This window comes from Aspergillus aculeatus (assembly GCF_001890905.1).
Source record: "Aspergillus aculeatus ATCC 16872 unplaced genomic scaffold ASPACscaffold_10, whole genome shotgun sequence".
Classification (NCBI taxonomy): domain Eukaryota; kingdom Fungi; phylum Ascomycota; class Eurotiomycetes; order Eurotiales; family Aspergillaceae; genus Aspergillus; species Aspergillus aculeatus.
Window position 1 is genome coordinate 157772 of NW_017962985.1, and position 21054 is coordinate 178825.

The window sequence follows — 21054 nt, forward strand, 5'->3', positions numbered from 1 at the left end:
GGAGTCGGCGAATGACTTAACCCAACATCAGCCAATCCAGTCGCCCCACGATCGATCTAGAGTGCTCTGTTTTGGATTTGTTGCATGCCATGGAGGGGAAATGAGCAAATAAGAAATTCAGCAAGGCAAACACAAAAGGAATAATGAAAAATTATCACTTGTTCTGCAGCTCGGAACGGCAATTTACAGAGATTCCACGTGTGGCTGGCTCGTTTGCAGAACCGACGGAGGCGAGGAACTGACTAGTAGGCAAGTACCGACTCGAGGTTTTCCCACACCATTGAATGAGTTCTTTTGTCATCGTGACTGGGCCGAAGGAAGGACTGCCTTCGCCGAGATTGCGGTATAGTCCCGGAGAATAAGGGTAGTGGCAAAAGACCCTCCTTGTAATTCCGTCCACCCCTGGGCATAATAACTAAGATAGAAAGGCCAAGAAGGACGTCTTCACTGCCTTGTTACTACTACATGCTTCATGTAGGCCCTTAGTTTCGATCTTTTCGCGTCTGCTTCTGCTCGTCTCTTGCCCAGCACGACCGGTTGTCATGGACGATTTGATCTTCAGAGAGCAATCTTCGTCCGATTCATCGGTCAACCTCAATGCCTCAGCAGTTCCGTCGATCATCGTCTGCAACACGGTGCTCATCGTGATTGCGACAATTGGGGTGCTGGTGCGTGTATTCGTGCGGACCCAATATCTTTCCGGACTTGGGGCAGATGACTATCTGTGTATAGTGAGCTGGGTAGGTCTCCCGGCTATGATACGAGGGATCGGTGCTCGAGACTAATCCAGTGGTTTGTTATCTAGGTGTTTACACTCGCACTATGCATCCTGTGTATATTGAGTGCGTTATTCTCTATTCTGCCTCCACATCATCCAGAAGAGGGTACTGATACTTGGAATGTAGTGACCAACTATGGCTTTGGAAAACACATCGGGACAATCCACGACACTGAAACCCTGGATATGTTCCTCAAGGTCTGCAGATACTGATCCCTGATACATGTAGAGCATGCACTAATGTGATCATCGAATTCTAGCTGGACTTCGCCACCATGATCGCCTACCTAATCGCCCTGGGCACCGTCAAATGCTCCTTCTGTATCCTGTACCTCCAGATCTTTCCAGGCAAAACCTTCCGCATTATCTGCTGGTGCCTGGCAGCCCTGCTCGTGGCCGAAACAACCGAGGAGTGTCTGGTGGTGGTGTTCCAATGCACGCCCATCCATAAAGCCTGGGATTCGCAGGGCGTGGTCAAGGGGAAATGTCTCTCTCTGACGGCATTCTACTACATCTCATTTGGAATCCGTCTGGCGACCGACCTGGCTATTTTCGCCCTCCCGATTCCCAAACTGGTGCGGCTGAATATGACCCGCGGTAAACGCGCGGGGTTGGTGTTCATGTTTGGGCTGGGAGTTCTGTACGAAGCTCCTGTTCCCCGCCACGCTCTCAAAGCCTGCTAATCAAAGCTGCAGGGTCTCCGTGACGAGTATCATCCGGGCGACTTATATCAGTAACTTCTCGCTGGACCACACGTGTAAGTGTGCCCCCCCTGGGTCATCCACTTTTGATTGACATGCATCTAATGTGCGAGGGTAGGGACGCTGGTGAACCCACTCAACTGGTCCAGTGTGGAGGTGGCGGTGGCCATCTTCATCGCGTGCATTCCTAGTTTCAAGAGTCTCATCTCCTTCCGATTCCCCGCCCTGCAGCGTCTGCTCGGTCTCTCCAGCAAGGGCGACTCGACGGGTCGATCGCGCATGTACGGCACCTCGGGCCGTCGCACCACGCATGGACGGTCGCTGGCGCATCAGAGCATCAAGCTGGATACAGTGACGGGCCAGAGTCGGGCGGACATCGAGGCCAGCTTGAATGGGTCGGAAGAGCGCATCTTCCCGGTGCACGCGGGCATCCAGATCACGACGCATGTCAGCGTAAACCAGAGTGATTGAGGCTCACTCCCCTGCTTACCCACATACACTCAAACATAATTTTCCTTTGTTCCCACCGTGTCTCTATGAGATCTTTGCTCTTATGACCATAATGCCACGCCTATCTTGCTGCTATGCCCCGGAAGAGCGGCAGATCCTTTACCCAACTCGGTTCTGGATCGGAAACATACGAGTAGCATCGGAAGGGGGTTGAAGGCCGTCCGGGCTCTTTACCCGTTCTGACTGTCTCCATGATCCAGTCTAATTAGCTTCCTTAGTTGGTGGGTTTGATGCATCGTAGGGTTGAGTAGAGTGGGTGGATGGGTAAGCTAATCTAAGCTTATGCCAAGAGACGGCTGTATTTGGGACAAGAAGGGATGGCCCGTCTCTTGTTCATATGCAGTCTCTAATAGGTGGGAAGGATGAAAACATGAGCTAATATATTTGGTCCTGCCGACCAAGCCCCTGATGTGGCCGGGTGTCTTACTTGGACGCGCAAGCCATCGATGGTTAGCCTTGAGGGCTTGACGTTGGACGGCTGGGGGTGACCAGCACACTGTCCGGTCTCTCTGCGTGTTGATAACCTCGCATGAGGATGTCCGGCATGATTGGGCATTCCAAGCGTACTGCATATTCTTGCATTCTTGGGTTTTTTTGTCGTCTGCTTCATCAGGGAGAAAAAAAAAAAACATGCGACACTAAGACTGCAGCGCAGCGCTAGTCCCAGGCGGAAGAAATAATGTCGGCGACTATAAAATGTGTGGCCATGGATAGGGTCGACGGCCCGCCGGGTGGAAATTAGTCCAAGGGCGGCGGCTCCACTCACTCCATCCCACCAACCCATCAGATTCTTTTTCACCCGCTCCATAATTGCAGGAATGTACCATCGATGGTTTGATGCAAGTTGGGAGTCTGTCCCTTCAGCCCTTTTGTTTTGCGGATGAAGCACTTCTTACCTCGGATACCCTCCGCGTTGGTGATTTACCGACACACACCAAGATGATTGGTTCTGCTGCAGTCCATACTGTAATTTCTCTGCTGTATGTTTCAGACACCTAGCACGTTATTGTTCTGGCTTGGCCAGGGCTACATTCGTGACTGGCGACACACACCATTGCAATCGGTCGGCTGTCGTTCGGTGTTTTCTCTAGCCCGACCGGCCAGGGTATTATCCTCAGATACGCCGCGCTATCACTATAGCCTATACACCCCTGTCTAGAAAGGCAATAAGATGCTTATTGCCCATAGACTAGGAAGAAGACTCATTTATTTATACTGACTATCCTAACTGTCGGAATTGTGTGAAGAATCTCAAACCGAGTCCCCAAGCCCAGCCGAGAAATCTTATCTTGCGCCACTAAAAGAGGGATGACACCCGGAACCCTAGACGCCTAAAGTCAGCAACGCAACTTCAACGACCACCCTTCGGCGGGTTAGACGAAAGACGAAAAAGATCAGAAAATTTTTGAGTATGCCCACAGCGGCACTACCACATCGGACCCGAACTTTCGACCGATCGCGTTATCCACCCAACGCAGCCAGGTCCGTTCTTTTCGGGGGATTTCTGGACTCATCCGCGGTAATGGCCGCCCGTCCGCTGGGCTCCACTGCAAATTGCCTGACGCGAGTGGACGGTGGCGGATGGCCGAGCGGTGGTGGTTTTGTGTGGTCACAACTCCGTAAGGTGGTAGACTTCTTCGTTCGCGGGCTAAACTACTGCGTCGACAGTCGATAGTCTCAATTAAGCACGGCAATTTGCATCCATCTAGCATTCGTTATCTGACTCGGACGAGCAGCGGAAGGAGAATGGATCGGAATTAGCCGGCGAGATTCTCGAATATCCTGCAGACTTATGCCCATCGCTCCTTGCATAGTGACGGAATAACCAGCGCGGCAGACCCCTGAATGCCATGCGTGGCATGCATGAGCCGACTCCATAATGTAAGGACCACAGCAGTTCCCGCCGCAGAGACTAGACTTCCTCTCCCTAAAAGTTTCCTCTCACTCAACCACACTAAACACACGTAGCCCATCATCATGCAGGAACAGCACCAAGACACCAATCAGGGCCACCACGCGGTCGTCTTCGGGTGCTCTGGCATCAACGGCTGGGCGCTGGTCAACCAGCTACTCTCCGACTACCCAGCGCCCGGGACGTTCAGCAGGGTGACCGCCGTTGCGAACCGTGCGTTCAGTCCGGCAGAGGCCCAATGGCCCTCCGATGATCGATTGCAGATTGTCTCGGGCGTGGACCTGCTAGCCGGCAACGATCAGGCACTGGCCGCCACGTTGCGCGAGAAGATCCCTGCGGTTGAGACGATCAGCCATGTGTATTATGCGGGTGTGTATATCTTCAGCTACCCCGGCTGTGCTCCCAACTGTTGATCGGAATATCGCATCATCCACTGACATAGACTCTGTCTATCGCCAGCCTACCGCGCCAGCGACAACGCCGCCGAAGAATGCCGCCTGAACAAGGAGATGCTGCGCGCGGCCGTGCAGACGTTGGAGACGCTCTCTCCTAAGCTGTCGTTCGTGACGCTGATCACCGGTACAAAGGTACGGTACACCACGGCTCTCGGCCCTCATTCAACATCATCGTGCCTAATCCGAGCAGGCATACGGCGTCTACCTCCTAGACAAATTTCCCTTCCGCGGACAAACCCCGCTGAGCGAGGACCTGCCCCGCGTGCCGGCCGAATACGCCAAGGACCTGTTCTACTACCACGAAGTCGACCTCCTGCAGGAACTCAGCGTGGGAAAACAATGGTCGTGGTGTGAAGTGCGCCCGGATGTGATTGTATGTGTCTCTTGTCAGCCCCTGTGCCCCTTCTCATCCCAGCAAGTCCCCCTCCTCCCCGCATCCCCCAAACTAACACCCCCGGAAATAATAGGTAGGAGTCGCCCCCTTCGGGAACGCAAACTGCATGGCCCAAACAATGGGCATCTACCTGAGCCTATACCGACACATCCACGGCGCCGCCGCCAAGATCCCCTTCCCCGGCAACGATACCACCTGGTCCCTGACCTCCACCGACTCCAACCAGGACATCATCGCGCGCTTCTGCCTGCACGCCTCCCTACAGCCCCGCGACAACGTCCACGGCAAGGCGTTCAACATTGCCGACAGCGCGCGGCCCGTCGCCTGGTCGGAGCGCTGGCCGGCGCTGGCGCGGTACTTTGGGTTGGAAGGCGTGGGGCCCGACCCCGCGGCGCTGCACCCGACGCAGTTCATGGAGAAGCATTGGGGCACGGTGCAGGCGCTGTGTCGCGAGAAGGGGCTGAATGAGGGGGTCATCGATCGGAGTATGCATAATACTGGGGCGCGGATGGGGAGTTTGCGGTTGATGGATTTCGATCGCGAGTTTGATCTGACGCGGGCGAGGGGGATTGGGTTTGTGGAGGAATTGAAGGTGGAGGAGTCGTGGCATCGTGCGTTTGAGAGGGTTGGGGGGATGGGATTGTTGTTTTGAGTTGCTTCTCTGGGTTGTATGTGAAGGGGTGGAGGGGTGTGATTCGCGCCGGGAATGAGGATTGTGTTGATTGAGGAGGTTTGCTTTTTGAGAAATGGTTATGGAGGTTATGTCTATATGATAATGGTCAGATTTATGGATTTTGAATCTTCCCGTCACGTTCCGAGATAGTGGTAGCGTAAAATCTTCAGGTTCGGGTGTGAATCCACACCTGGTAGAGTATGCTGGTTTTATTTAGACCCCGCAAACACAATTTCATAATATCCAGTCGACATATTCCTTGATCACTTCCTGTGAGTGAATTTCGGCCGCATAATGCCTGAAACTGTTCGGTAGTATCTTGTGTACTTTATGTAACTCTTGGAAATATGCTAACACCAGTTCATTTTATGTCGAGTACGGGATCCAATTAATGCCTTGTATCAGTGTGATGCTACTGCATGATGTCCTGTCACTTCTTATGCTGCTCCTGTATGTTTTTAATGCCCGCCTTCCGCGGCTAAATATATCTTGCATAGTCCAAGCGCAAACAACAGCATCTGAAGCTCTTAACTTCCAGACCATAGACCATAAAAAGCGCTTCCTAAGAGTCAAACAGCGGAGATTTTCGATACTGAATGTAATCATGGGGCAGATTTATGGGACTTGAAGTGCATTGCTCGCGCTGGCCACGTCACGTGACTGGATCTGTGATAGTAGTCCTGACAGATCGGAAACATCACTTGCGAGTTTGGAGGTATGAATCTAACAGTTGATACTGAGACCAGTAGATTTGACACGTACTACTCGAGGAGACACCTCAGAAGTTGGCTGTCGGTTGACTGTTCACTTCACCAGGAACCTAATATATGTTTGTTACCCAGCAGGAGGCCACAGGTCTCACATTCTATGAACAGCCTGGTTCTCATGTCCTAAGTCCTACTCAAGCGCTGATGCTTGAGACAGTCAGACTAGTGAAAGTGATATGAATAAATGATACAAATGCTCACAATACTTGCAGGTGGTCACCCGATCGGCGAGTCTCGAAGTTTTCAGGTTTTACTCTTTCAAAATGAAGCAATGAAAAGTGCTAGTGCAGGCTGTAGTTCATACACCTCATCATATTGTCCCAAAAGTCCTCATTCTACAGATCTAATACAGTGCGCCATCCCCCCAAAGCACTTCACGCCTTCTCCCGCCGCTCAATTGTCAACCACATATCCTCCCAATGGCCCACCCCTCCCTGAATCACAAACTTGGCCGACGGCTTGTCCTTCACGACATGGGGGGTATAATACCGGAAGAACTAGACCCAACAACCAACAGTCAGTCAAACCACCCCACCTCTCACCATCTCAAGCCAAGAAAAGAAAGAAACATACCTGTAAAGGCCCCTTAAACAACTCCATCATAGCGATATCCCGTCCCAAACACACACGGGCCCCATACCCGAAGGTGAAGATATACTTATTCAACACCTTCGCCTTCTCCGCATCCAACCACCGCTCCGGCTTGAACTCCTCCGCATCCTCCCCAAACACCTTCTGGTCGCGGTGCATTATCCACGGATTCCCCGAGATCTCCGTCCCAGCCGGCACAAACTTCCCGTACAGCTCGATCCCGGGCTCCGCCACATAGCGCGGGAAGATATTCGGCGCGGGGGGATTCAACCGGATCGTCTCGCGGACACAGGCCACGTAGTAGGGGAGGTGGTCGAGGATATCGGCGTATTGCGGGGTTTGGCCGTCCGCAAAAACGCCCCGGGCGACCGCGGCGTCGATCTCGGCCATCATGCGCGTGTACACGGCCTTGTGGGTGAGGAGGTTGTGCACCAGCGCCTGGAAGACGGTGCCCGTCGTGTCGGCCCCCGCCAGCAGCACGAGCAGCACTTCCGCTTTGATGTACTCCATGTCCAGCGGTTGGTTGTCCTCCGTGCGCGCCTCAAGGAAGGTCTGGAGGAGATCGACCCGTCCGATGTCCTTTTTCTCCGCCACGTCGCGTAGGCGCTGGTCGATGAGTGTGTCGCGGAAGCGCATGAGCACGCCCACCCCCGACGGGTCGGAGGGGGTCGCCACGAGGTACTTTTTCAGGAAGGTCGTTTTCACCCAGCTAGTGAAGGGGTGCAGGCGCGCAAGGAGACCGAAGGCCGGTAGCCCGTCGTGGAAGCCTTGGATTAGGCCGCCGACGTCGTGGGCTTGGGATACGAAACCGAAGGGGGCGCCGAAGCCGACTTCGCTGATGATGTCGTAGGCCATATAGCTGTTAATTAAGTTAGTGGGGGGGGGCTAGAGAGGTTGGGGTGGTGCTTGGGTTGGAAAAGGGAACGGTATAGGGCAGGGTTGAGGGCAACATACACGGCCCACCAGGCAAAGTCAAAGACTGTCCCCGTGCTGGCGAACTTCTCGTCCAGCTTGTCCAGCCACTCTTGCAAGCGGAGGTCGATCAACGGCTCCATTTTCTTCACGTTGCTGAAGCTGTACTGTAGCGGGCGTCAGTCGGGATTCCGCGCGGGAAAGCGGCAGGAAAGCGTACCGGGCCGGCAATGTGCTTGCGGAACGAGGAGTGCGTCTTGTGCGAGCGCATGTTGAACAGCGACTCGGTCTCCCCGAAGGAGCCCGTGATGTAGTGGCCGGTCTTGTCGGCCTGGCGGTGGTAGATGTCCGGCAGCTTTGTCGGGTCGCTGACCAGCAGCAGTGTCGGGGTGATGCGGACAACGGGGCCTGAGGGGGACGGATGTCAGCGTTAGATGTGCTGCCTTGGGTAACATCTCACTTGATCGACGGGCTCGAATTGGTACCATATTTCTTCGTCAACTCAGAGCAGGTCTGCAGCTCCGTTTCACGCAGGTTGTGCCATGCGATCCAAAGGCGAGTGACGCTGCCCCAGAAAGGTCCGGGGAACTTGGCGAGCGGATGGAAGAAGCGGTAGTAGATGATCTGGTAGACGAACTGCAGCACGACATAGGCAAGCAGACCCCCGGCCACCCGGGCCAGGGTAAGCTGCGACAAAACGTTCTCCAGACCCATGGCTGTCGGTTGAATGAGGCATGCGAGTCGCAGGTGCTGGAGAGGTAGGCTCTTAAGAATGCGACCGTTGCCTGACCTCACACCGACCAAGCACTATCCTTTGTCCCTCCTGGGCATCGGTCGTCCAGTAAGGGGCCTCAACTAGAGATGATCCGGTGTGGGTAAGAGGGCAAATCATTGTCGTCTTGCATAAACAATTTGCATCTCATTGGCACGAGCTGGCGCAGTGGACAACGTGCAGTCTGGCCCTCGTGCCGACCACCGGCAAAGGCCTCCAAGCGTCCCCCCAGTCGAGCCACAGAGATTGTCAAGCCTGTTTCGGGGGAGGACCTAGAATCAAATGGGCAGGCCATCCGGGCTGGAGCACCGTTGGCGCGGGGAGTGGGAGGGGTTGAACAGCTTGAGATGGTGGGTGTCAATGGGCCCTGACAGGCTGACAGGCTGCCATGCGCACCGCAGCTCATATACGAAGCTTAGGGTTCAACGGCGCCCCGTGCCCCAATCCAGGCCTGCTACACCACAATGATCCAGGGCAGAGAACGACTTCACATCTTATTCAGCACCTTATATGTAATGTAAATCTAACGGTTAACGGTTTATGTTTGTTGATATCGTCCAAGAACCATTTGACAGCTGTCAAAAGCAACAAAGTTGGCTCGCAGAACAGGCATCTTCCCTGTCGAGTTGGGGTGGGTGGAAAACAGCTGGTTGGAAAGTCATAACCGGCTCCATAACCGACCCGCGGAGGAGGACGGTCTTTTCCCCTTTAATTATTCGAGCGAGACAATAGGGTTATAAATGATGCCCCTCCGTGTGGGATGTGACCTATCGCATCGACCGCTTCAAATTGGGACCCACCGCGCAAAAGTCGCTTCGCGGCCACCAGAGCCCGCTAAAAGACACTAAACGCCGCTAATGCGCGCGCCGTCATCCGATCGGCATTCCTTCGCTCGTCATTTGCACTGGACCACTGATTGAGAGACTCCAGTGAGTGCCAGACTGGCGACTTCCGTACTTTTGACAGCTTGCCTCGCTAATGGTGTCTGTGTCGGTTGCCTTGCAAGGAGGAAAGAGCGTCCGATTGGCGGATTGTCAGGATGATATTCTAGGGGGTTAGTTGTTACCAAACTGCTATCCCCACCCAGAAAACGGCTTCTCACCCTTCCAGATTTCCAAGCTTAAGGCTTCAAAACTCAAAGCCTGACAGAAATTGGAGAACTGGGGACGTTACTGCCAATGGGTCGGTCGAATCCACCCGAAAGAGGGGTGGCAGATGGCGATTCACGCACCAGCCAGCCTCTGCCGCTCTGCCGTCTTCGGGGGCATTTTAGATTTTTCACGAACTGCTTCATAACTTACCAGGAAAAGTTGTTGGAGAAAACAATTCGTGTCTTCCTTCTCTACAGCCTCGCACGTGAAATCGTGTCAGCACCCATCACCCCCTTAATAGACTATGTAAGATGATCTCAAACCGGGAAGCCTTCTGAGCCGATGTTGTCCCGAAAGGACAGGCATGAGTCGACGACTACGAGCAAGAATCGATCAGGGCTGAATCCTGGCCGCTTGGTTAAGTCTTGAGTTCTCCCACCATCATTAACTCGCAGTCTCCATTCCGAGCCTTCCTTGCGTGGGTGGGTCTAGGACTCTGGATAATCGCGATGCCAGAGCGCCACCGCCGGTGCCCCCGCCAATCTGCTGTTGGTGGCTGCCATGCCCTAAGCCAGTTGCAGAGAATGCGTCGAATTGTCCCCTTCCAAGTCAGACGCCGGTCGTTTAAGACAATCGCCGGCGTCGGAATATAGTTCCTACCAAACTCTGCTGCCTTATGACTTTTTTTTCAAGAGTGACGGAGACTACGGAGTAGATCGCCTGGCATGGAAGGGTGAATGGTTCGCTTGCGAAGGATAATGGCATTGAGCCTGTGCAGAAAGAAACAATTGTGACATCTCTAAAGATGCATAGCACCCTCCAGCAGAATAGAACGAATAGAACGCCTGGCCCGCAAGGGGTCTCGGTCAACTGTCAATGCCACAGAGTCCACAGTGGCATCGCGATCGGCGGGCTTCATTTCTCCCCCGTCCGGAACGATGACCCGCGCCGCTGCCGATCCGGCCAGAACTGCTATTCTTGTCACGCATTGGCCCAAATTATGTCAAAGAAGCCCTTCTGCGAGCCATCCGCTGGATGCAGGCGCTGTGTCAGATGCAATGCTCATCTTTGGTCGACACATACGCGGACCAAAGCTGTAGCCTGCTAGTCCTTATCGAGCGAATGCGCTCGTACTCAGGGACCCTCCCAATCGGCAGTCTTTCCACCTCCTTTCCAGAACCGTCAACCCAAAGTTTGGGGAAAGCCTCGAAAGGGATTTTCTTCGCTCCTGATTCCCTGTTCGGGGAAACGCCACTGGTCATCAATCGACTCGAGCTGTACCGGTATGCCAAGGGTGTGCAAGTCGTCCCAATGTGAGGATTAGGGGAAAAAAGAGAAGGGCGAGCTAGGGTTATCCCAGCAAAGCGACTCGTAACCTGCATGATCAACAAACCGAACCTAATCGTCAATGTTAGGTCGGTGCGCGCCCCGAATGTCGCTTCCAGCTACATAAAGAAAGGCACGTCACTCGGCCAAAGCCAATTTTGGATCGGAGGATTCTTTCTTTCCTTTTCGCTCGCTGCTCTGATATTGCTTTCCAGACATGGCCAAGACGCAGGGCCCCGTCGTGGCGGGCGTGGCCATCGCCTTTGCCGTGCTGACATTTATCGTTCTTTCTCTGCGGTTATTTGCCCGGCTTTATGTGTTGAAGAGCATGGGGCTGGATGACTGTGAGTCTCCATCTGAAATGGAATCGGAGAATTTTGGCTGACTGATACTTTCTCAGACTTGATTGTGGTTGCTTGTGTAAGATGGCCGGCAATGATTGATGTGAGTGTCGCTGACAGCTTTAGCTTCTTTCATGGGCCTTCACGGCTGTGACACTCGTTGGTATGTACTGGACTGTACTTCGGGTTTGGGGTTTGATGATACTAATTACTACCAGCCGTTAAACATGGGATGGGCAAACATATGGACGACGTCAACCCCAACGGTCTCATCACATACGCCTTTGTACGCTCTCTTCACCCGAGGCCCTCGACATCCTAACTTATAATGCAATTGCTTCACAGGTTGTTTGGCTCAGTTCGATGTTCTATCTCGCCTGTCTCGGCTTCATCAAGACCTCGGTCTGCTATTTCTACACTCGACTGGGCGATAAAACCTTGACCCGACTATCGCTGGGGATGATGTGCGTGGTGGGATGTCAAGCGACGGCTTTCGTCTTGACAGCAGCTTTCCAATGCAATCCGATCCCCAAGGCCTGGAATAGCACTCTCCCCGGTCACTGCGTGACCATCAACGTCTTCTACCTCTGCAACGCGGCCCTCAATATCGTCACCGACCTGTTGACCTACACCCTTCCCATCCGGGTGATTCTCCACCTTCACATGCCCTACAAACAAAAACTGGCCCTGGGATGCATTCTCTGCCTGGGTCTCTTGTACGTTACCCCAAAGATCCATCACTAGCAACACGCAATCCGCTAACTCTATCATCTACAGCGCCTGCGTCTCCTCCATAATCCGCATCACCTACATCCCCACCATGCTCTCCTCCGCCGACTCCACCTACGCCATCAGCGGCGCGATGTACTGGTCCGCCATCGAGATCAACGTCGGCATCCTCGCGGCCTCCATCCCCTCCTTCAAGGCGATTGCTTCGCGCTTCCTGCCGCGCTGGATCGGGGAATATTCTTCGAACAAGGGCTATGGCGGCTGGTCAAGCAGCAACAACAACGCCGCCAAGCGGTACGGGTCGGGCTTCTCTAAGCCACGGCCGCCGGAGTTCGGAATGAGTGTGCTGCAAAGCCACTGCGGCGAGACGGAGACCATCGCCGGCACCCAGATCGAGCGAAACGGCAGCGAGGACCGCATCGTCATTCCGGCGGGCAAGATCATGGCCCAGACGGAGATCGAGACGAATGTTGAGGTCAGTCCGGTCTATCTGCGGTCGTCGCCTTCGTTTGATCTACCGCGGTGATGTGGGTTTGTGTCACAGCTGCCGTCTCTTATTTCCTTTGTGAATAATGTATATTCTACCAGCTAGATGCATATAAACTAGACTCCGTTCCTTTACCACTATACGGTTAGATAAACCCAGTAACTCATCAGCCAGGGCGCTCTTGTTCTGGGCTCACAACATCACCGAAGATTAGCGCACCCTCATACCCCCGTTTCTCATGTCTCTCCTCGCCACAACACAACAACGATACAAATTACATGCAGCACCATGCAGATTTGAGGGTTAGAATCTGATACATCCGTTCGTCGGGTTTCGCCCGATAAGACAGATCCAGATCCCTCCGCCCGGGCCCCACAACATACGATGCGCTCGGACGTCGGGCATAACAGGGTTCGTGATACATCACATTGACTACGGTGCTCTGCGCGCGCGGGCCGCTCTCCCTACATCCTACTCCGTAGTTGCCGGATCATCGATGGAGGAATGACGTGCATCTACGGTAATCATCTGCTATTTGGAAGATCTAGGGAGGTCGTTCGGAGGGGATGGAGCTAAATTGGCTGTGATCGACTTAGCTTAACTGTTGTCAGTTTGCCTGCAGTCAGAAGGCTGACCGGAAATGGGTTGTTTCGAAGGTTTTACTCGGCGATAATAGAATGAAATCACCTTCAACCTTGTCAGATCTTGTCATACGATGTGGCGCATGGTCCCCCCTCCCATTTGTCGGCAGTCATCCCCGGATTGCCCCCGGTTATTGATCATAATTGCCTGATGGATCTAGACAGCAGACTCACTATTTTCGACGGGGCATACAAGCTATCTTCTTTCCCCCTTCAACACACGCTTAGGGTATACCCTGACTTTTCCCTCTATCTCCTTTGCACAGCAGTCCCGAATTGTCCTCCAGCACTGCCTCGACCGTTTCACCGCTTCACAGTCTATGCGTGTCTCTACATGTGAACAGGCAGTGGAAATACTATCTTCTTTGATCTGATCAAGCTCACACTTGACCCTGCTGATTCTCACCATACTCGAGTGTCATCTCGAGTGGGAGACCAACAGGCTACGACGGTGTCTGTTATGCTCAACAAATGTCACATGAGATACGTCTAGATACAACATGCTTTACATGTATATGCACTCACAATGAGAGTTGATGAATAAACCGCATCGACTGCCAGCTAACCCAATGGTCACCTCTGGAGTCATCGCACTGCCGCCCTACGTAGGCAGGCAGCGGTCATAGCCACAACACCAACAGACCCCATCTAGTCCTCCTCACCCGAGAAATATCCCGAGTCTCTTCCCTCCCTCTCTTGTAGCCGACTCTCAGCACCAGCCTGCCTCTCATAATGACTCCTCAGACGCGGGGACGCACTAGCCCACATCGCCGCGCATTGCATGTATAGCTCGTCTGAAATGCACAAACATAAGCCCAGAACAAGGAGTCACGATGATCGACCCTCTGTTAAGAGATCAATCTCTATTCCTGACCACTTACTGAATTCGGCCTCCGATATGTGACGACCCCCTTCAGCCTCCAGCCTGCTGTCCAGAAATTTCCCGAATCCGTCTCGAGGGAGCGCCGTGTTTGAGGTCCCTTGCGTCCGGTCAACAGTGACACAATACCAGGGGACTTCTACGTTATATTGGACTTACTCTCTTTCGGGCCTTTCTTGTTTCGAAGACGTGCCATTGCGGGAGCGGATTGATGATGAGACTTAAAAATGCTGGCTATAGATGGATACGTCCTTGCCTGGAATTATGCTTAGGGAAGAGGAGGTTGGGACGAAGCCAGTCTCGTATCGCTCCCGAGAACTGCGCCTGGCGACATTCGGCAACTGAGTAGCCGTAGCCTATCTTATATAACCTATCCTCATCAGACGAGGTCGCGGAAGATATGTGAGTTGATAACCGCCGATCTCCCGGGTGTGACCGCATAGAGAGCCCCCACACCCGGAGCCATGTGGTCCCCGCATGTCGGAGAAATCTTGCACCCGGGGAATATGCGGGCTATATAACATAACGAGAAGTCCCCCTGGCCGTGGGTACCACGCCTCTACTAAACATTGAGTAGTATAAAATCTGGGTGGCTTTCCATGTCTATCGAAGCGAAGAATGTTGGGGTCAAGGCCCTCGAGATATATTTCCCCTGGCGACACGTTCAACGAGGAGTGCAGCAGGAGTGTAATGGCCTCGGGTGTGCCCGATGATGAGCAGAAGCCAAGGGCCTCTTGGGCTCTTCTCTTTGCCTATGGCGACGGCGTAATGAGTTCTGAGGCTTAGATCGACTGAGATGCACAGCTAGTGCGTGGTATGTGGCTCACAACGAGCATTTCCAGTATAGCGAGAAAAGACCAGAGATTGTAACCAAGAAAAGGCTCATGTCTTGATGATGTGAGGAAAGGGTAGCAAGGATTGGGAGTGAGGTCTCTCAAATGAATGGCCCAAACCATCATACTTAGCCTTAATTGTGGAAGCCTTGTTCAAGGTTGAAGTAGGGATTCTCTGTGCTACAAGTCTGACAGTAACGACGTTGACTCTGCGGGATACGGCTCTAAGTACCCAGAGACAACGGCACAAGGCTCTTCTGAGACAAATAGCATCCGGCCTCGCTTGTATGTTACCAGCGTCTAACTGGCCGTCAGCTCGCTTGAGCGTAACGTTTGCAGCGTCAAACATCGGCACCATATTGACGAAGCAGCTGGACTACACTGGCTTGACCCTTTGATGAAGCTATTGTAGCAGGATTGAGACCGCGATCATTCGCCAGCGTGACATCCGCGCCTCTTTCGAGAAGTAAGAGTACCACATCCATATGTCCCATAGAAGAGGCGACATATAGTGGCGTACGTCCGTCGTTACTTCTTACATTGATTTCTGCTCCCTGGTCGAGAAGCAGTTGAACTCCCTCAATGTTTCCCTTGAATGAAACCAGGGTCAATGGTGTCCAGCCGTCGTTGTTTTTGAGTTCAAAGTCGGCTGACGAATGGAGTAAGAGCTGACCAAGTTGAGTATAGCCAAGCTCAAATGCAGTGTATAACGGACTGCATCCGTTTAAATCAGTAGTATTGATGTCTGCGCCTCGTGCAAGAAGAAGGCGAACTACATCAATATGCCCGTTTGAGGAAGCAACGAACAGGGGTGTAAGCCCACAATCACCTCTCACGTTTATATAGGCTCCCTGTGTAAGAAGTAGCCGAACTCCCTCAAGATCGCCTTTGAATGAAGTTAGGGTCAATGGTGTCCAACCATTGTTGTCTTTGAGCTCAATGTCAGCCGCCGATTGAATCAAAAGTTGAGCAGTTTGAGTGTGGCCAAACTTAAATGCGATATATAATGGACTACATCCATTACTGCTTGTGATATTTAAATCGGCACCTCTCTCGAGAAATAGGTGAACCATGTTGATAAGGCCCTGAGCAGAAGCAACGTACAAAGCTGTGTACCCGTCAATATCCCTAGCATTAATTTGTGCTCCGCGTGTAAGAAGAAAGCTGGCAACTTCCAGGTGATTATTCTGTGAGGCAATGTGAAGCGGCGGCGGTGCAAGGTTGACCATAGATCTACAAACTGCACCACTGTCAATCAAGAGTCTAACGGTCTCCAAGTGACCATCCTGACACGCAAGATAAAGTGGTGTCCACCCCTCACAAGTCACACTATTGCAGTCAGCACCGTTCTGAATCAGAAGTCTAGCAATTTCCAAGTAACCATTCAGAGATGCAAGATGCAGTGGTGCCCAGCCGTCACAATTTGCAGTGTTGCATTCAGCATCGTTTTCAATCAAGATTTTGACAACATCGAGAAAGCCTTTGTATATTGCAATATAAAGTGGTGTATATCCACCTTTAATTGCAGAATCACAATTTGCACCGTTTTCAACCAGGAGTCTGACAATATCAAGAAAGCCTTTCTGTGTTGAAATATGAAGTGGTGTATTGCCATCTTGTTCTGCAAAATCGCAATTTGCGCCGTTTTCAATCAGGAGTTTGACAATATCAAAAAAGCCTTTATGTGTTGCAATATGAAGTGGTGTATCTCCATCTTTATCTGCAGAATCGCAATTTGCGCCGTTTTCAATCAGTAGTTTGATAATGTCAAGAAAGCCTTTCTGTGTTGCATTATGGAGTGGTGTAATTCCATCTTTATCTGCAGAGTCACAATTTGCACCATTGGCGATAAGCAGTTTAGCAGAGTCAAGTTGACCTGTTCCGGACGCTAAATGTAGTGGTGTGGTTCCGCCACGCATTTTTTGATCGGGGTCAGCACCGCTCTGAATAAAGAGCTTGATAACATCAATACGGCCAAAACCTGCAGCTAAGTGCATCGGCGAGAAGCCCATATTTGACCCAACACCAACCTCCGCGTTTTGTTTCACTAAGATTCTGATAATCTCAAAATTACTCCCAAGAGTTGCCAGGACCAGAGGAGTCGTGCCATCGTTGGCTGCCATATTGATATCTGCGCCTTTCTCAACAAGGAGCTGAACCACTCCGACATGGCCACCGAATGACGCTATGGCCACTGCTGTTGACCCGTCTTGACCCTTGAATGCAATGTCTAAATGCGTGCTCGGATTAATCAATCGATCAGCAAGTGAAATCATCCCCAAGCGCCATTGTATGGAAGCGGCATGAAGTGCATTCCCATAGATGCTATTTTGTACCATGGCGTTTCTCTTGTCATCCAGCAATACCTCAGTCATCTTCTCGTGTTCTTCAACAGAAAAGGATTGGATTGTGCTATTTTGGGGTCTGCAAGTTTTTATACCTTGAGCAAGTAGCTGCCGCACAAGATCCTCGTGATCATTAAAAGGGGCATTCTTGACTATATTCACATGAATGCGACCTCGAAAATTGACATTTGCACCGTGATCGATAAGAAGCCGCACGATCTCCTCATGCCCTTCAGCTGCCGAGGCATAAAGTGCGTCGCTGTAGAGACCTCCTTGCGAATAGATCTCAGCGCCTCGAGCCAGCAGCAGCAGTACTACATCCTTGTGACCTTTGATTGAAGCGGCCTGTAGTGGGTTGCCATAAAGTCCACCTTGTACGTTAACGTCAGCACCATGTTCCAGTAGCAGCCGCACTATGTGTGTTTCACCGACTGATGAAGCTGCCTGGAGTGCATTACCGTAATCGCCGCCATCAGCATTGGCCTCAGCGCCATTGTCCAACAGCCTAAGAACCGTGTGTTGAAGACCGGCTAATGATGCGTAGTACAAGGGAGGTGCCATCTTCTTATCTGCCCACCACAGCGGTCCATTCCATGGCTGATCCAGATCGAAGAGCTTACCCCATACTGCGTATGCTTGGCTCTGACGGAGAAAAAAGTTCAGGATGCTTTTCTCCACGTCGGGTCTTGTCTCGCTATATCTTGCATGGCCGATCCATGATTCCGCCGAGTACTTGGCTAAAGGGAGCTCTTTCTTTATTGCTGTGAGCGATTTTCCTTCGTCCACTTGGGATAGATAGGCAAGGCAGATTCTAGTCATATCACCCTTTGCAGTGGCTCGTCGCAGGCATCCTTGGAAAGACCCTGATCCACCTGGGCAACAAGGAGAATCGACAGCAACGGTCATCAGTGAGAGAGCTCCATCAACTCGGTCAGATTCTAGATATTGTTGAACGGTAAAATGCGCCAGCTGAAGCTCTTCAATTGTGCTCTCGCCTCTTCGTCTTGTTACCTGAGAGACAAGACTTGAACAAATCCTCATGATCTCTCGAGTCTCCGGCATCCTGAATGTAGGATCAAAGAGGGGGTCTTCGTCCGGCTCGACCACTATTATATCGACAACTTCATCAACTGTCAGAGGCCGATCCGAGTAAGTGAGAAATTGCATGATCCGGATTGCCTCTTTGCGATAGTTCTCCGGAATATTAATCAGGATTCGCGCATAAGTCTCTTGCAAAGTGGCAGGAAGTGTGCGCAAGGATCGTCGAAGCTTTCGAAGATCTAGGCAGTGCTTCAGACTGTCAATCTGACACACGACCCATCTAAACCTGAAGTTTTCAGGGAAACATGTCAATGATATTTTGCTTTCCAGGAGCCCCACAATAGAAAGTGATCTTACATTCCATCGGCCTTTAGCATCAACTCCACCTCAATTTCGTCCAATACCTCTGGTCGCCGATGCCACCGGTCAAATCCGCGATCACTCCGCAGTGTCTCGTGCAAGTAGGTGCGGATATCTTGATTAATACTGTGACTTTGTATGAGGATAGTGCTTGTACAGTCGAGCCAGTGCCCAAGTCCGGATTCAATTTCTTCTTCTTTCCTACTGGTCGCGAGAAGATGGAGTCCTTTGTGGTCAGAAAATGACAATGTTTCAAGCCACTTGAGTAGATCCCCTCGCATAGAGCACTCATCCAACGCATCTAGTACGATTTGAAGATTTTCTGCATGTTTGGACATTTCCAGGAAAGTTGTGAGAAGGGCTGTTTCTGTTGGTTGCCGGTCGCCCTTCTCGCAGAATAAGAAGAGCTTCTCCAACTCCGCGCGAGAATCTACACAGCTTGAGTATAGCTGTGTAACCAACGAGCGAACCATCTTATTGAGTGACTGCTTCTCGATTTCCTTGAAATCAAAGTAAAAGAAGAGGACTACATGTGGAGTCTGGAGTTGTTGCATTAGATCGTCGACGATGGCAGCGCTAAGAACCGTCTTCCCACAGCCGGGGATCCCATGTAGCCAGAGGTGTTGGCGCTTTCCACTTTTCCACTCCCGATATTTCTCGCTTTGGAGGAGCCAGGAGCAAGTTCCTTGCTGTCGACACTTGAGTGCGTCGGTAAGGTTGGTGGATATATCAGGGGGCGAGAGCCACATCTTGAGCTTCGCGTGGTGGCTGTCAGATTGAAGGCTTTTGATTCCCGACTTTGTCTCGCTGGCGATAGTGTGTATCTCCTGGATATTCTGGTGGACTTTGTAGTAATCAGTACATGTAGGCTCGTAGCTCTAGGTGAACCGACCTGACCTAAGAATATCCAGAGCTCGCGGTGTTTCCTGAAGCCCTCTGATTGGCACATAGCCTAGGAGGTCTTTTGCATAAGCCGCTGCCGTAGCAGAAGCATAGCGTTGCCATCGATCGTTCTTATGCGAATCAGCATAATCACAAATTCCCCGTATTACGAGACACGGGAAATGATTCATCAGGCCGGCCGCTTCCATTTCAAAGCACATGCAATCCTCACCGACTTCCTGGACAATCTCGTCACGAGTGAGAGCGTTCTTCACCACGGTATTCCCGGAGGCGATGATGCCGTAATGAACCTCTGGATCAGTAGTATCCCGCTGAATGCGTTCTATCGCCTCCTCATCATTGCACCTGGAGCAGTTTGCTGCGCCTGTATGATCAAAGGAGGCTTTGAAGAGTCGGTCATTCTCGAAGCCTTGGTGAGAGTACCCGCTCACGCCCTTCTTGAGCTTTGGCGTGCCGTCAAGGAATTTCGCTATCCTTGACTCCCCGAGTTCGTATTCGGCCTGTATCGCTGCCAATGCATGCAGCAGGACCGGTGGTGGCGCGCTGAGGAATCCTCTCTGCTCCCACTCCTTGTTGAGCTTCGCCTTCCCTAGGTCATACTGCACCACGCCGCCGGTTGTCCCTTGTGGCTGACTGACCACAATGTCCCCGAGCCTTATGTCCCGTCCCTCCTCCGGCCGGGCAATACCGCCACCGATGCCCACAAGCAAGGCGACTCGAATTTGTGGCAAGGAGGCGAGTAGGTTCGATGCCGTTGTCGCGGCGGGAGTGGTCCCAATTTGGCCCGCAGGAAGCGAGGCGATGACAACGTTATGTTCGCCAATCCTGCCCCAAGTGTACGAATTCGTGTCACTTGGGTGCTGGACAAAGCCACAAGGCTTATCATGACGTTCGTCAAGCATTGCAGTCGATGCGGCTCGCTCGATGGGCAGGGCGGTAATCCAGCCGATGTTGTACAGGTCCGGGCTCTCGAGAGCCCTTGGTGTAGCCATCCGAAATATTGATGATGTCACAGGTCTTCAAACAAGAGAAGAATGAGCTCCCAAGACTGGTAGTGTGCATACACTGTTCGCCCACTGGATGCAGCGGGGTATCTTCCCCTCTTTTAAGCTAATTCGCAGACAAAGGCTGACACAGCCTGGCGCCTTGCCAAGACTACTACTAGGTATCACCTCGTGCAGTTCACACGTGCAGCTAGCGCGGCCGAGCTGCAGCCTCGCCGACCAAGCCCCAAAGCCTTGGTGGCTGTGTTTCTGTACCTCTGAGCCTCGATAGTCTTCGTCTCACTACCGGCAGAAACCTCATTAGGATATAAACCCACTCGCTTATGTGGAATAGTATCCATTCGAATGACCTTATACTCATCAAGCATCAAACCTTCTGGCTGCTATACACGCTTGCATACGCGTGAATCTCTTTCTACATGAACGATTTATTAAATTCAATTCAATTCAAGTTCAATCAACCTAGAGAGCCTTGCGAGAGGACTCAGCCCGCCTAATGCGGCAAGCTATGAAGGTGCTTATCAAGAGGCCAAGAACTTAACCGGTTCGCCGTGTACACCCGAAAACCCTAAGTCATCAAGAATCAACGCATAAACCAGCGCACAAAG

General features: G+C 52.1%; 5 protein-coding genes across 5 annotated transcripts; 3 read left to right on the forward strand and 2 right to left on the reverse strand.

Moving 5' to 3' along the window:
- Nucleotides 1-542: 542 nt before the first annotated feature.
- Nucleotides 543-1950, forward strand: ASPACDRAFT_44270 (uncharacterized protein; the record flags this gene model as incomplete). The annotated part of the gene is made up of 6 exons (XM_020201396.1): nt 543-740; nt 806-842; nt 906-976; nt 1039-1418; nt 1474-1535; nt 1598-1950. 6 exons carry the CDS (start codon nt 543-545, stop codon nt 1948-1950), a joined length of 1101 nt encoding a protein of 366 aa, XP_020054978.1.
- Nucleotides 1951-3966: 2016 nt separating this feature from the next.
- Nucleotides 3967-5455, forward strand: ASPACDRAFT_1902394 (SDR family oxidoreductase; the record flags this gene model as incomplete). Its single annotated transcript, XM_020198777.1, has 4 exons — nt 3967-4270; nt 4361-4488; nt 4547-4729; nt 4824-5455. The coding sequence occupies 4 exons, from the start codon at nt 3967-3969 to the stop codon at nt 5400-5402; spliced, it is 1194 nt and encodes a 397-aa protein (XP_020054979.1). The 3' UTR covers nt 5403-5455.
- Nucleotides 5456-6564: 1109 nt separating this feature from the next.
- Nucleotides 6565-8407, reverse strand: ASPACDRAFT_52890 (cytochrome P450; the record flags this gene model as incomplete). Its single annotated transcript, XM_020202668.1, has 5 exons — nt 6565-6687; nt 6764-7640; nt 7736-7860; nt 7914-8101; nt 8179-8407. 5 exons carry the CDS (start codon nt 8405-8407, stop codon nt 6565-6567), a joined length of 1542 nt encoding a protein of 513 aa, XP_020054980.1.
- A 2677-nt stretch (nt 8408-11084) lies between these two features.
- Nucleotides 11085-12575, forward strand: ASPACDRAFT_121194 (putative integral membrane protein Pth11-like). Its single transcript, XM_020196408.1, has 6 exons — nt 11085-11226; nt 11283-11302; nt 11350-11386; nt 11442-11509; nt 11569-11939; nt 12001-12575. The coding sequence occupies exons 1-6, from the start codon at nt 11100-11102 to the stop codon at nt 12476-12478; spliced, it is 1101 nt and encodes a 366-aa protein (XP_020054981.1). The 5' UTR covers nt 11085-11099; the 3' UTR covers nt 12479-12575.
- Nucleotides 12576-15134: 2559 nt separating this feature from the next.
- Nucleotides 15135-20483, reverse strand: ASPACDRAFT_1889153 (uncharacterized protein; the record flags this gene model as incomplete). Its single annotated transcript, XM_020198513.1, has 4 exons — nt 19432-20483; nt 18537-19383; nt 15630-18459; nt 15135-15461 (listed from the first exon to the last, which is right to left on the reverse strand). The coding sequence occupies exons 1-4, from the start codon at nt 20432-20434 to the stop codon at nt 15135-15137; spliced, it is 5007 nt and encodes a 1668-aa protein (XP_020054982.1). The 5' UTR covers nt 20435-20483.
- Between the last annotated feature and the right edge of the window lie 571 nt (nt 20484-21054).